We start from the raw sequence: 14,211 nt of genomic DNA, 5'->3' as shown, positions 1-14,211 counted from the left end.
TTTCCCATATTGGTAACCCCGATGTTTCTACATCTTTCGCGATTTCCGCGCCGGCTGTGTGGAATCAACAGATTTTACATTTGTTGACATGGTTGCCTCACTCAACATTTTATACGAGGATTTGGAGGCTCAGCTACTACTACCAGGCCACACCAATCCCCTGCCATCAGTTGTTACGCCGTTAACGGACAGTGATTCGCGATCTCCAATGAAGTTAGCCTCAAACTTTGCAGCTCTACAACAGCCGAGTATTACGCTGTTACCTCAAACAATGGACTCAGGTTTCGTGTTGCCGGGCTGTGCACACCAACATGTGAAAGGTGAAGTGGACGATTTCCAGAATCGTGTAATGATTCGATTGCTCGTGTAGTGTTCAAAGGGACCCAAATTCGCACATGTGCTTTGATCCTCTACGCACCACAATCTCTGTTACAGTAGTGCCATGTGCAATGCCTCCTTTGTCCAAAACACACATGTGGTCAGCTGCTATAAAGCTATGCCAGTTTTGCCTTCCTCACAATTTAATAATGCACAGTTTTATACATCAAGTTCGCCAGGCTCAACCACCAAATCTGTCGCCCAGTTTCTTGACCACGTGGGTTTAAGCACACCCGATGGCACTTCACCATCCAGGAGCATTGTACCACGACAATGTGAACACAAGCAGGTTTCACCAGTGATTTATGGTCCTACCACACAGAGTGCGTATCCGATGTGCACAGAAAACTCCTGCTGTTGCCACAGCAAGTACCAAACACCCCCCCCCCCCCCTCCCCTCACCCATCCCTCACTCATGGGAGGTCCTGATTCCAACTATACAGCAGCTCGCTCCTACCACAGTACCGTTATGTACCTCCTGTGCCGGCCTTCTGCGTCATTTCTGAGGTGGACAATTTAAGTACTGTGCCTTTAACCTCCGGTCCAGTTTATGGGCCTACCTCATATGTCGCTCACCCGTTTGTTCCGACTGTGCCTGCCATGTCATGCTTCCATGATTCATCAGGGACACTGCAACCAGCCATTGTTTGGGATGTGTTTGCTAGTAACACGCTGTAATGGATCTGGGAGAAGTGTTATTTTTTTACCGGATTTGTTGATACCAAATTGTAAATGTTTTCTTATATTTTTTGTTAGAATTTTTTATTGTAATTTGCCTTATTATATGTTAATTTACTTATATTTTTGAGAGTGAAAGCATATTGATTACTATTAGTAAATGTATCGAAGAATAGCAAAGAGACTGATTACAAGTGGAAGCTTGTGTGTTGTGTAAAATGTCTTTGATGCTGGAGTCGTCTTTGACTATAGTTAGTCGGCAGTTAACTCTTGGTGTGTGTTGACGGTAGAAGAATGTGCAGGTCGCCGTCATAAATAATTTTGAATTATGTTACTATTTTTTTTAAACAAACTACAAGAAGAAACTACATTCAAAGAAATGGTATTTGAAGCACCAAAAGTGAGGCAAACACATTGAACCAGGTCATTTCTGCAGCCAACAAAGATACATTGTGGAATCATACTTCCATTAGACAACTGAAGCCAAAACCAATATCGCCTTGTAAACATTTAACGGAAAAGGTACTGTCATGAAATATGCCAAATCTAAGTAAATAAAAAAAAGTAGTGACCATATTTCAACTTGTGTCTTAGCCGGGATAGCATATTTCAACTGGGGGCTCAGCCGGGGTTCCATATTTCAACTGGGGACTGTAGCCGGGATATTGTGTTCACAAGATCTTCAACAGTGCTACGAGGAAGAAAATTTTTGTGTGTTAATACCAGTTTTTTCAGAATATGTGTTACAGTATTTGTGTTCATCGGGAAGTAAAAGTTTTGGAGAAGTAATGTTTCGGCAAAAAATGTAGTTCACTACAGAAGAAGTAATTTCAAGAATTTTGGTCAACAATCACATGGATGGAAAACGTGGATTTGCAACAGTAGAAGAGTGTTCCAGATAAGTCACGAAACCCTCGTATTTTGTTAAAACAATCTTTTTATCTTGTTTTGTATTGTTGTGTATAAATTTTTTTTCTTCACAATGACTTACGAGATTTTCGAGAGTATTGTGCCTAAAGTAGAAAGTAGTAATTTAAAAGACTTCAAAAATCGGGACAGGTCAAATGGAACAGAAAGAACCGATCAATTTGATTTAAAAAGTTTTCTTGTAAATTTCACGAAAGAAATTAAACAATCAGTTGATGACAATAAGACTTACTGGGATGAAAAAATTGATAACATTTTGTTGCAAGTCCAAGCAGTCAATACCCAAGTGGGTGATCTTTCGAACAGAGTTGGCAGTGTTGAGGAAAAAATTGAATCTGTGGAAGCAAAAGTAAATGAAATTGATGCTAAATTGAGCGATGAAATTAATACTGTAAAAAATGAGTTACTGGCAGATACGGAAAGAAATTTGATTGATTTTAATGAGATAAAAGGGGAAATTAAAAATTTGGATGCGAACACAAAAGTTTTAGTGAAAAATGTAGAACAAAAAACTGACAATCGTTTGGTTACTCTAGAAAATAAAGTAGAATGCAATGGTTTAGAAAACAAAAAATCTGTCAAAGAACTTAGCGAAAAAATTGAAAGTTTTGACATTGAATTTCAAAGCAAAAATCAAAATGTCAACACATGCAATCTTGTATCTAATATTCCAGTGAAGCACTTTTCGGTAGATGGACCCCTACATCCCGTTGATTTTATACAGTATTGTAAGGATTGTTTTTTACCTCACTCACCAGATGATATGAAAATTAAATTTGTGAAAGAATTCTTGGAAGGGGACGCTTTGACTTGGGCAAACCAGATTGTAACTTTGTGGACGATTTTTTCAGAATTTGAATCAAACTTTCTGGAAAAATTTTGGGATGAACTTAAACAAACTAGAATCAAAAGTGAATTTTTGAATGGGAGAAACTATAGAGAATCAGATGGGAACATGAAACAATTTTGCAAAAGTGAACTTCAAAAACTTATTCATTTAACAAAACCTTTGGATGACTTGATCAAAATTGATACCTTAAAGAGAAGATTGCCATCAGCAATGCAGTTGAGTTTAGTTCATTGTCCTGATAGTAATGTAGAGCAGTTTCTCAATTATATTGAAAAGTTGGATAGGGTAACAACAAGAACACACAGTGGGTTTACTCAGAAAGGTAATGATCAAAATTGGGGAAATGATAACTTTCAGAAAAGGGAACAAAACAATTATAATGGTGTCAATCAAAATTCAAGGGGATATAACAATTTTCAAAAGAAGGACCATAATTTTTATCCAAAACAAGAACAACATTTTCGCGGAAATAATCAACAAAATAGAGAACACTTTAGGGATCAAAATCACAGAAATTTTGCTAGAGATCAGTACAATAGAAACTACCAACAATCAGGTAATGTTTGGCATAGGAATGGGAGCAGAAATGTTGATCAGAGACATTGGCAGAACCACAATCAGCAGTTCAAGCAGGAACAAGTTGTAATTCAGGAAATAAAAAACGAGTAGACGCCCCCTTGAAGGTCCGCAAGGTTGAGGCAGAAGGTGAGCATGATGAAAGGACCAATGGATGTGACTATCATAAACCCAAACATGACAGTTCCAAACCTAAGCTATCACATGAGGTTATTAGTTGTTACTTATTGAAGAAATTTCAAGAGGAAAATAATGATGATACTGATAAAGACAAAATTTTCAGTACACAAGAACATACACTAGATAAAATTAATTGTGATTCATTTAATTTAACAGAGTTTTACACTTGGGCAGAAAAGAACAACACTTTGCCAGATGATGTAATTTGTAGTACTTCAGAGACGTGTGTGAATGAAAGAGAGAATGCATGCTGTGAGAATGAAAATATTGGTGAAAGGGATCTGGTAACTTTAGAAAGGGGAAATGATATTTTGGGTGATAATTTGAATGTGTATGACCTGAATGTGTATAATGATAATGATGTTGATAATAAAGTTGACAATGATAGTAATGGTATTGATGATGATGTTGAGGAAAGGTGTTTCATTAGTTTAAATAGGGAGTTGGGTATACACATGGTTGAAAATGGATTAAATAGTGAAAATGTTATAGAAATTCCCAGGGATGTTACCAGGATGAATAAGGCTCACAAGCTGGGTGTATGTAAAAGTGTGAATTTTGATGTTGTTGGTAAAGAATCTAACTACACAAATAATGATGACACATGTATAACTTCTAGCCTAAGTGAAACTTTTACAGATACTAATGACACACACACATTTCTTATGAATCTATGGCTGAACAGTGAAACTATTTCTTTTGACAAAAACTTTAGAAAGATGCTTATTAATGTATGTGAAACTGTATGTCCTGAGTGGTGGAAAAAGATGAGATATTTTATTTTTGAAAAGCTGAAGGATAAGTACCTCAATAGTATACAATGTGATTTGGATGAAAATTCTTGGCCATTTGAGATAATAGAGAGTACTAATGACAATTTTGTATGTTGCGCAAATTTTATAACTGTGACAAATAATACATATAATGATATACCATATGATTCTGTTAAGTATAGGTTTGGGGAAATTGAAAGTGATTTATTACATGAGGATACAGGTTCTGAGAAAAGTGATATAAAAGTTCAAATTGGGTCATGGATTGGTAAATGTTTAATTGACACAGGAAGTGAGATCTCGGGAATATCTGAAAGGTTAAGCAAGAAATTGAAAGCGGGGAAAGATTATGTTGAAATGCCAGTTGTTGGGTCAAAGATAAAAGGTAATACTGGGAAGAGCAATAAATTGGTAAAAAGCCAGGCTTTAGTGACATTTTTAATTGAAGGCAAGTTGTTCACACATGGATGTTTTGTAATTCAGGAATTTAATGAGGATTTTCTTTTGGGTATGAATTGGATAGTAAAAGTAAATACAGCATTTGATTGGGTTGGAAGAAAACTTTTGATAGAAACTAGTGAAAGAGAATACATTCAGACAAATTTTGTGAACACACTTGGTGATCAGAGTAATGGAAATTTTGACAGTATCAATTTATTAAAAGAAAATAGATTGGAGAATATTGAAACTCATAGATTTGATACTGATGAAGTTGAATTTGGGCATTTAGTAAATTTGAAAATTTCAGAAACACAAAATTTATCTGGGGAGCAAAAACAACAGTTAGAAAATCTGCTGTGGGAATACAGTGATGTTTTCAGTGACATACCTGGTAGGGTAAAGGGTTGTCAGTGTGAGCTTCAGGTAAAACCTCATGAACCATTTTTCTTAAAACCATACAGTATTGCAATATCAAAAAGACCTGTTGTTGAGAAAGAGCTGAAAAAGATGGAAGGATGTAATATAATAGAAAGTAGTATCAGTGCATATAATAATCCTCTAGTAGTAGTTTCGAAAAAAGATGGTGGAGTAAGATTGGTTTTGGACTCTAGACAGTTAAACAAAATTTTGTTCAGACAGACAGATCATCCTGAAAATATTGATGAGCTACTCTATAAATTTACAGATATAAAATATAAGTCAAGTTTGGATCCAACTTCGGGTTTTCATCAGGTACCACTTTCGGTTAATTCTAGAAAATATACTGCTTTCTTGTACAATGGTAAGAGTTACCAATATTGTGTTGTGCCATTTGGGTTAAATTCTTCTGTTTCCAAATTTATAAGAGCTTTGGATCATGTACTGGGGCAAGATCTTGCATCTAAACTGATAATTTATGTAGATGACATTTTGGTTACAGGGCAAAACTGGGAGGAACATTTTTCGATTTTGAAGTCAGTTTGTGAAAAACTTAGAAAAGTGGGGATGACATTGAAATTAGAGAAATGTAAATTTGCAGTTTCTGAATTAAAATTTTTGGGTTATGTTGTCACAGATAAGGGAATTTTGGCACATCCAGAAAAAATTAAAACAATTTCAGAAATTCCTATTCCTAAGACTAAAAGACAATTAAAATCGTTCTTTGGGTTATGCGGTTATTACCAAAAACGTATAAGTGATCAGAGTCTGAATGCACCATGTTTAAGTCAGTTACTTAAGAAAAACACTGTTTGGGTTTGGGATAAAAGTTGTCAGGAAGAGTTTGATAAAATAAAGCAAGAGTTGAGAAAGCAGCACTTATTACACAGACCTGATCTTAATTTACCATTTTGTTTGAACACTGATAGCAGTAATTATGGGCTTGGAGCAGCGTTATTTCAAGAAAGAGTAGAGAATGGAGTTAAGATACATTGTACCATAGCATTTGCAAGCAGAATGTTGCTCAAGCATGAGAAAAGTCATAGAAAATCCACACCCTAATGCTTATCGTTTGGTGTATCCTAAGTCAAAGAAATTATTTGGTCACAGCAATGTTGTCTCTTTGAAACTGTATAAACAGAAATCATAATTTCAAAATTTAAATAACATATTATCATCTAAAACAAAAGTCCTCCACTGGAATATGCTTGTTAGAACAAAACTACCTGTACAACCAAGTATGTATATTTGCATGTATAAATTAATAATTTGAAGTCACATGTTAATTGAAACTGATGAAAAAACACTGTTGTAACAAAAAATGAGAGAAAGATCTATTTTTACTTTTTTACAAAAAAAAGTCTCCCTAGTGAGCATTTCAGAATTTTTATAATTTTTGGAAGCTAAGTCTTCCCTGTGGGTGATGGCATGCATATGAGGACATGCATGCAAAGGTATAGGTTTCAAAACCAATTTTAGATAAAGCCTCATGATATATGAGCAATTTATTGTTGTTTATACTGATGTTGTGGGGAGCGAAAGTACTCTTCACAAGAATGTGACTTGTAGTAATATTGTAGTAGAGAGGCAAGTGTACATGAATAATTACAAAAAATTTAGATAATACTGATGTATCTTTAGCTTTACTAAAAGAAGAAAATCATAAGCAAAAAAAATACAAAAAATATACAAAAAAACATGAGTAAAAAAAATAAAATTAAAAAAAAACAGAAGTAAAAAAATATATATAAAAAAGGCAAATATATATAGAGAAAAAAAAACACTACACTATATATGTCTAGTATCATTTTACTGTACAATATGTGAGCATAATGAAATTAACATTAATATGAAAAAAAACTTAAATCTTATTCTAGGAAATGAGTTTTACCTTTCTATTATTTTCAATCTGTATGCTGTATGTTAGAATATTTCTCATGTATGTTTTACGCCCCGCATATTTGTCATGTTAAATAATTTATTTACTTGAATTTTTTGTGTATGGGATTGATGGGGAAGTATCATTGCAACAACAGCCAGTAACAAGTCCACAGATTCAAAGAGTCCAAATTTGGAAGAGGTTATCAGACTGCATCATTAATGTACTAATTGTGTAATACAGATCCATTACTGAGTGTGTTCGGGATTTTGTTGTATATGTTCATAACTACAAAAGCCCTGGGGAGCAGTTGTAATGGATCTGGGAGATGTGTTATTTTTTTACCGGATTTGTCGATACCAAATTGTAAATGTTTTCTTATATTTTTTGTTAGAATTTTTTTATTGTAATTTGCCTTATTATATGTTAATTTACTTATATTTTTGAGAGTGAAAGCATATTGATTACTATTAGTAAATGTATCGAAGAATAGCAAAGAGACTGATTACAAGTGGAAGCTTGTGTGTTGTGTAAAATGTCTTTGATGCTGGAGTCGTCTTTGACTATAGTTAGTCGGCAGTTAACTCTTGGTGTGTGTTGACGGTAGAAGAATGTGCAGGTCGCCGTCATAAATAATTTTGAATTATGTTACTATTTTTTTTAAACAAACTACAAGAAGAAACTACATTCAAAGAAATGGTATTTGAAGCACCAAAAGTGAGGCAAACACATTGAACCAGGTCATTTCTGCAGCCAACAAAGATACATTGTGGAATCATACTTCCATTAGACAACTGAAGCCAAAACCAATATCGCCTTGTAAACATTTAACGGAAAAGGTACTGTCATGAAATATGCCAAATCTAAGTAAATAAAAAAAAGTAGTGACCATATTTCAACTTGTGTCTTAGCTGGGATAGCATATTTCAACGCCCACACCAGTAGTGTCAGGTTACAGGACAGCCTATCACACCACGGGACAGCAGGCCTTCCAAGACAATGTTGGAGCCACCCTCATCATCCCCCCCCCCCCCCCCCCTCTGGCCGTCTGCTGAAGCTACCTCCTTTAAATGAGGAAAACTCCATTTCATGATTTGTGCCTTTTCGAGTTACATCAGGTGACTGACGATAACTCTAAATTTCTATGTCTCGTCACGCACCTCCATTACCACTCAGATTTAATTTGTGACCTCTCCTTTTGCCACCGCTGCCACCAAAATACGAGTTTGCCAAGAAGACAATATTGAACTGACTCACCTGCTCGCTGCAGGAATTAATAATCAAGATCCTGTACGAGGAACAGCTGGGGGACCGCACTCTGTCACAACTATGGCGCTGCCTTCGACTACTTGTGAGTGAGCACAAGTTGCCGGACGTTACCCTGTGGGCAGTATGGTTTGCCAAGTTACCTACTGACCTGCAGATACAGCTGCTACTGCACTCCTTGAAGTCTATTGGCTCTTGCCTTCGCATCGCAGATCAGCTGTATGCACTACCGCAACAAAAACAACCAGCACACCTCTCACCGCTGGTTGGCACTACGCCGCCTGTTTACCGGCTGTCTGCAGGCAGAGACAGGGCTCATTCTACCTCCACACCATATACACCACCAGGCAGTACTCATTCACTCTCTCCTCTTTTCGAGCACTAAATAATTGCACATGCACCATACGTCCCGGCTTACATCCCGGAACAGATCAACAAGGACAAACCTCCTCTGCTGTCACAACCACCGCTACTGCCACATCTGGCTCATCTGTACCGTTGGTACCACAAGATTTTTGGGGATGAGGCCAAGAATTGCAAATTACCTTGCCAGCACCCAAACACTGACCACAGGATCTAAAAGATGCCGGGTGCTGTGGGGAACTTCACAGGCATCCTCAAACATTGCACTCTGTCCACGTGTCCTCTCGGCCCAGTGGTCATTTATACGGGACCAAAATTTTGTTGCAGCTTGTTTTCCTAGTCAACGCAGGTGCTGATGTGTCCATCATACCTACATTGTTGGCTCCTCCCATTTTTTCACCGAAGAACTTGCTTCTACGCATTGTCAACAAATCAACATTACAAACTGTCGGCTCTGCTAAAGTTATGGTGCATCTATCTCCTTCTCTATGTTTCCCATGGACTTTTTACATCACCAATGTTCACAAACCAATTCTTGGTATGGATTTTTTGTCCCATTACAAACTCTCCCCGAACACAGTTCAAGGTTCAGTGCTACACTGCCCTTCTGACTCTCAGATACCGTGCTCAGGCACTTATGCTCGTTGTTCCATTTCCATCGTGACGTGTGATTTGGTTCACGAGTGCTTCACCCTCATGGATGAAATTGTGACCTGCATTGCTAATCTACTGTCAGAGTATGACACAGCAGCGCAACTCCGTTGGCAAAACGACAAGTTGAAACAATGCATTGCTCACATTTTCAATGAACTCATCATGGCCTGTACCTCGCTGCTGCAACTGCAATCCACAATTCCTTCAGCTGATTGACCTTCATCAGCAGACACCACCATGGACAGTCATCAGGTTAGTTCAAAAACATTCATTGCATGTGACGATTCACGTTCAGTGATCTCTGCACCCACCTCCTGCTATGTGCAGGGCCATGTGTTTCAAACAGTGCTTCTAATGACAGTCACGCATGCGCTACAAACAACCTACCACACAGGCAGCCACCCCGTGTGCTGGTAAACATTCCCCCTCTCTTGCATGGCAACCACGTGATTTGGCAGCCATTGCCATTCCCCACGCAATGCCAGTGCCTCTCATCTGCGCCGGTTACTCAAAGCAAAGCTGACAACAGACAGTCACTGCATGCTCCAATCCACTCTGTACAGCGCATGCAGCCAACCTCTCCAAACAAGCCCATGCCGCGCTCACATAATAGGCATGAGACTTTCGTGCTGCCTTTTCCCACTCTTTCCCACTCGCTCTAATGGCTACACCTCATCGTGCCCGACTTGTCCCAAAACTTCATGTCAGATGTTACTCAGCCTCATGTGCAGTTGTCAGTCTCTTCCATCACTGATGGAATGACACACAAAGTAATTACCACTGCCAGCCCTCCTATTAGGCACAAGGTTAGACACCTCAACCCCATTAAGTTGCTTGCAGCCCAGCAGCAAATTAACGAACTTCTGGAGGCAGGCATTCTACAGCCATCAGACAGCAATTGGTCTTTACCGATTTACCTCATCACCAAACATGACAGTTTTTTCTGAAAGTGTGGTGATTACAGATGCTTAAATGCTTGTACAGTCATGGACAATTTCCCAGTGCTGAACATAAATGATTACACCCATATGTTATCAGGTGCCACAGTCTTCAGTGTGATTGATTGTAAACATGCCTAGCACCAGATTCCCATAGCACTGGAAGACATTCCAAAGACTGCTATCATCATGCCACTCAGTTTGTTCCAATACAACTTCATGCCATTCGGCTTACAGAATACGGCACAAATGTGGCAACGTTTCATTGACTCAGTCTTACAACAGTGCGGGTTCTGCTTTGCATACCTGTATGACATCCTCATTTTCAGCAAGTCGACTGAGGACCATGAAGATCATTTATCCCAGGTCCTCCAGACCTTGAACTCCAATGGTGTAGAGGTCAACAAAGATAAATTCCAATTGCACCAGTCTTCTGTGACATTTTCAGGTTACACTGTCTCCGAAGACAGAATACAGCCTCCCAAATCCCGCATGCAGGCCATCTCATCATTGCCACCCCTGGCTATGTACAAAGAACTGAGATGTTTTCCTGGGTACTATGAATTACTACTGCCGACATCTACCTTCTGCCACCACCATGCAGGTCCCGCTGACAGACTCACTGTCTGGCAAACAGACTTCAAGCCTTAAGCCAGTCTGTTGGACTGAACCTATGGTAGAGGCCTTCAGGGCTCTAAACACAGTGTTAGATCACGCTGTCATACTCACCCACCCCGATCCATCTGCTGAGTTGTTCATCATTATGGATGCCAGCGACATTGCGGTCGGGGTATATTACAGCAACACAAAGGTGACATGGTTTCACTCCTTCATTTTTTCTCTAAAATGCTATCTACAGCACAGAAGAAATATTCTGATTTTGATAGAGAACTTCTGGCGGTCCATGAAGCCGTCAAACACTTCTGCCCTGACATCAAGGGCCGTTCTTTCTTTATCCTTCCTGACCACAAACCAATGGCGTACACATCCTGCAACCCTCCCAAGCGCCCTCCCCCCCCCCCCCCCCCCCACCCCCGATGTTTCCACCACTTTGATCTGTTCTCTCAATTTACTATGGACGCATGCTACATTAAAGGCACGGAAAACATCAATGCTGACTTCTTTTCGTGTATCAATACTGTCTCACACATCATCGATTTAACCGATCTCGTCACTCTCCAGGCCTCTGATGAGGAATCTCAAGCTCTCCTCACAGGTCCTCAGACATTACTTGTGTTTACCAAAGCCAAGTTTCCCGTCATTCCGGATGAAGTGCGGTGCGACTCTTCTGCCGGCACTCTGTGGCTGTTGCCCCGTCCCACATTGCGCCGACAAGCCTTTGATACTTTGCATAACCTTGCCTCCCCTGGCGTCCACACCCCCACATGCCTCGTCACCGAGCATTTTGTTTGGAAAAATGTTAAGCAGAACTGTCAAACCTGGGCACACAGTTGCGTTTCCTGCCAATGCATCAAAATTGGACGCCACACCTCTCCTCCCCTTCGCAAGTTTGACATTCCGCATGGACATTTTCATCATGTACATACCAACCTTATCGACCCTCTGCCACCATCAGAGGGCCACAGATATATCCTCTCCACAATCAACCACATGTCTTGTTGGGTGGAAGCTGTTCCTTTACACAACATCACAGAGGAAACTGGGGCCAAGGGATTCGTCTCATCGTGGATCACTAGGTTCAGTTGCCCGTCCACCATCACCACCAACCAGGGTCAACAGTTTGTGTCTGCACTTTTCACGATTCTATGTAACCTTCATGGTATTAAAAAAATACATACAACAGCCTACCACCCTCAAAGCAACTGTTTAGTTGAACAATGGCATCACACCCTTAAAACAGCACTCAGGTGCCATGACTGCCTCTGGTCTGAGGCGCTTCCTTGGGCGTTACTGAGTCTCCGTTCGACCTTTAAACCTGACTTACAGAGAACCATCTCAAGATTCGTTTTCTGTGAGAACCTGGTTCTACCTGGGGATCATATGCTGCTTCAAGCACCTGAGGATTTCCCCACCTCCCCAGACTTTATTGGTAGAATGCTCACCCACTTTAGACATGCACGGCTGCACCCCCTGTCAGTCATTCCCTGCCAGACACTTATGTGCCAACTGCACTCAACACATGCTCCCACATTATGCTCAGGGACAATTCCGTTAGACAACCCCTGCAACCCCCACACCTCGGCCCCTTTGAAGTAATCCAGAGGGGTGAGACGACGTTTGACATTATGGTTAAAGATTGCCCGCAGACCATTTTGCTGCACAGGCTCAAGCCTGCTTTTATGGACTCTGACACCCCTCTGCCATCCCAGTTGTATCATCCGGACGAATTTTCCATTGCTGAGCCCAATAATGAGTTAGCTCATCCTATGGTAGGGTCTTCTCCTTCTGATGATTCATTACCGCAGTTCACGGGTTTCCCAAGCATGTCATCATCAACCCCATATGCAGGTTTTGATGATGTTTCATCTACTGGAGAGACTTGCTCCCTAAATTTCAACTTGTGCTGCAATGTACCACCTAACCGCATCAACGACGTGTCGATTGTCACTTTCGATGACCGTGTGCTCGTGCTCCTTACAGACACTGCAGACTCGACACTCAGTGACGAACTAGATGTCAGGATAGTGCATAGCTAATCCCTCCCCCAAGAGTGCAATCCATCAAGAGTTCATGCGTTTATCTCCTCGGATGGCTCGATCTGCATTAGGGGCAGGCATGCTCGCACACCGCACCCGTCCCCGCACCTCTACTCCTGGGCCGACTGACGCATCATCCGCCCCCGCTGGCTGTCTGATTACGATGTGGACCTGCAGCCTGTCACTGCGCCTTCACATGCCACCCTGACTGAGCTGGAGCTTGCAGTTGTGCGCCTGCCGCCTCACACTACTCACTGCAACACTGATGCCCACACAACCTTCCCTCAGGCATCACAGGCCGTCCTCTGTACTGTGGGGGGAGAGGGGGGGGGGGGGGGGGGGCTGTGTGGCATCGATAGGTCACATCGCCCACGTAAAGCATGATCTTTGACCTCTAACTGCTCTGATGAATCACCATGTTAATGTTCTAGTCAGCCTTTGTACCTTGTACAGTGTACACATGTATCTTTCTTTGTGCTGAAATATATGTATGTACAGACATTTATAGGAACAGTTTGTTGCGTATACAGTTATCTTTATTCCTGTTTCCCATAAAGTCTTGTTTTATAATTTAAAGAAAAAGTAAATTTCATTGTCAAGTAAACTCCTTGCACAGATAAGAAAACAAAATGTGTCCAATTAGTTGTTATTACTACCTTTTAATTAAGTTCCTTTGTTATGTCTTATTTTCAGAAACTACTTGAAACTGTGGAAATAATCGACAATTCCACTCAGTATATTTCAGTGAAATACTTAACAAATTGCCTGGAGAAGAACAAGAATGTTTCAGAAAGAAGTACATGTGGAGGACTGAAATATGAACCGGGTAGATCAAATGTAACATTTCTGGCCAACATCACTGTAAGAAATTAACATTAAATTTTGTTGTGAAAATAATCATTTGAAAAGTACACAAAATAAAATTATCAAATGACTGGAATTAAGTAACTACTTTTACAGTAATCGATGTAGTATGATGATATTTTTCTTCTAAATCATCTTATAGAACAGGTGCCATTAATATGAAAACAAGTATAAACAAACTACCGAAGAAAATATTTATTAAAGATGGCTCTAACATACATGTAATGATAAATATTGATACAGTGGTTCATATTTAGTAAATGTAAACTGGAAAAACTTATTTTACACAGATTAAATTCTATCTCCAAAGAAGTTTCAGGTTTACAGTGGGTCTTCATTGACTGCACTCCACAATATTTCATCTAGGCAC

The 14,211-nt window shown here is 39.8% G+C and overlaps 1 protein-coding gene across 2 annotated transcripts in view; it reads left to right on the top strand.

The window, feature by feature from the left end:
- LOC124596053 (integrin beta-PS-like) overlaps positions 1-14,211 on the top strand; it is a 254,844-nt gene that overhangs the window by 163,139 nt on the left and 77,494 nt on the right. For both annotated transcript variants that reach the window (XM_047135029.1, XM_047135028.1), the window contains exon 8: positions 13,671-13,838. In XM_047135029.1, the coding sequence (XP_046990985.1) occupies positions 13,671-13,838 (168 nt within the window). The remainder of the gene's footprint in view (positions 1-13,670; positions 13,839-14,211) is intronic.

Source organism: Schistocerca americana, chromosome 2, assembly GCF_021461395.2.
Source record: "Schistocerca americana isolate TAMUIC-IGC-003095 chromosome 2, iqSchAmer2.1, whole genome shotgun sequence".
Classification (NCBI taxonomy): Eukaryota; Metazoa; Arthropoda; class Insecta; order Orthoptera; family Acrididae; genus Schistocerca; species Schistocerca americana.
Note: the sequence above shows the minus strand (reverse complement) of the source record. Positions and strands in the feature narration are given on the sequence as shown.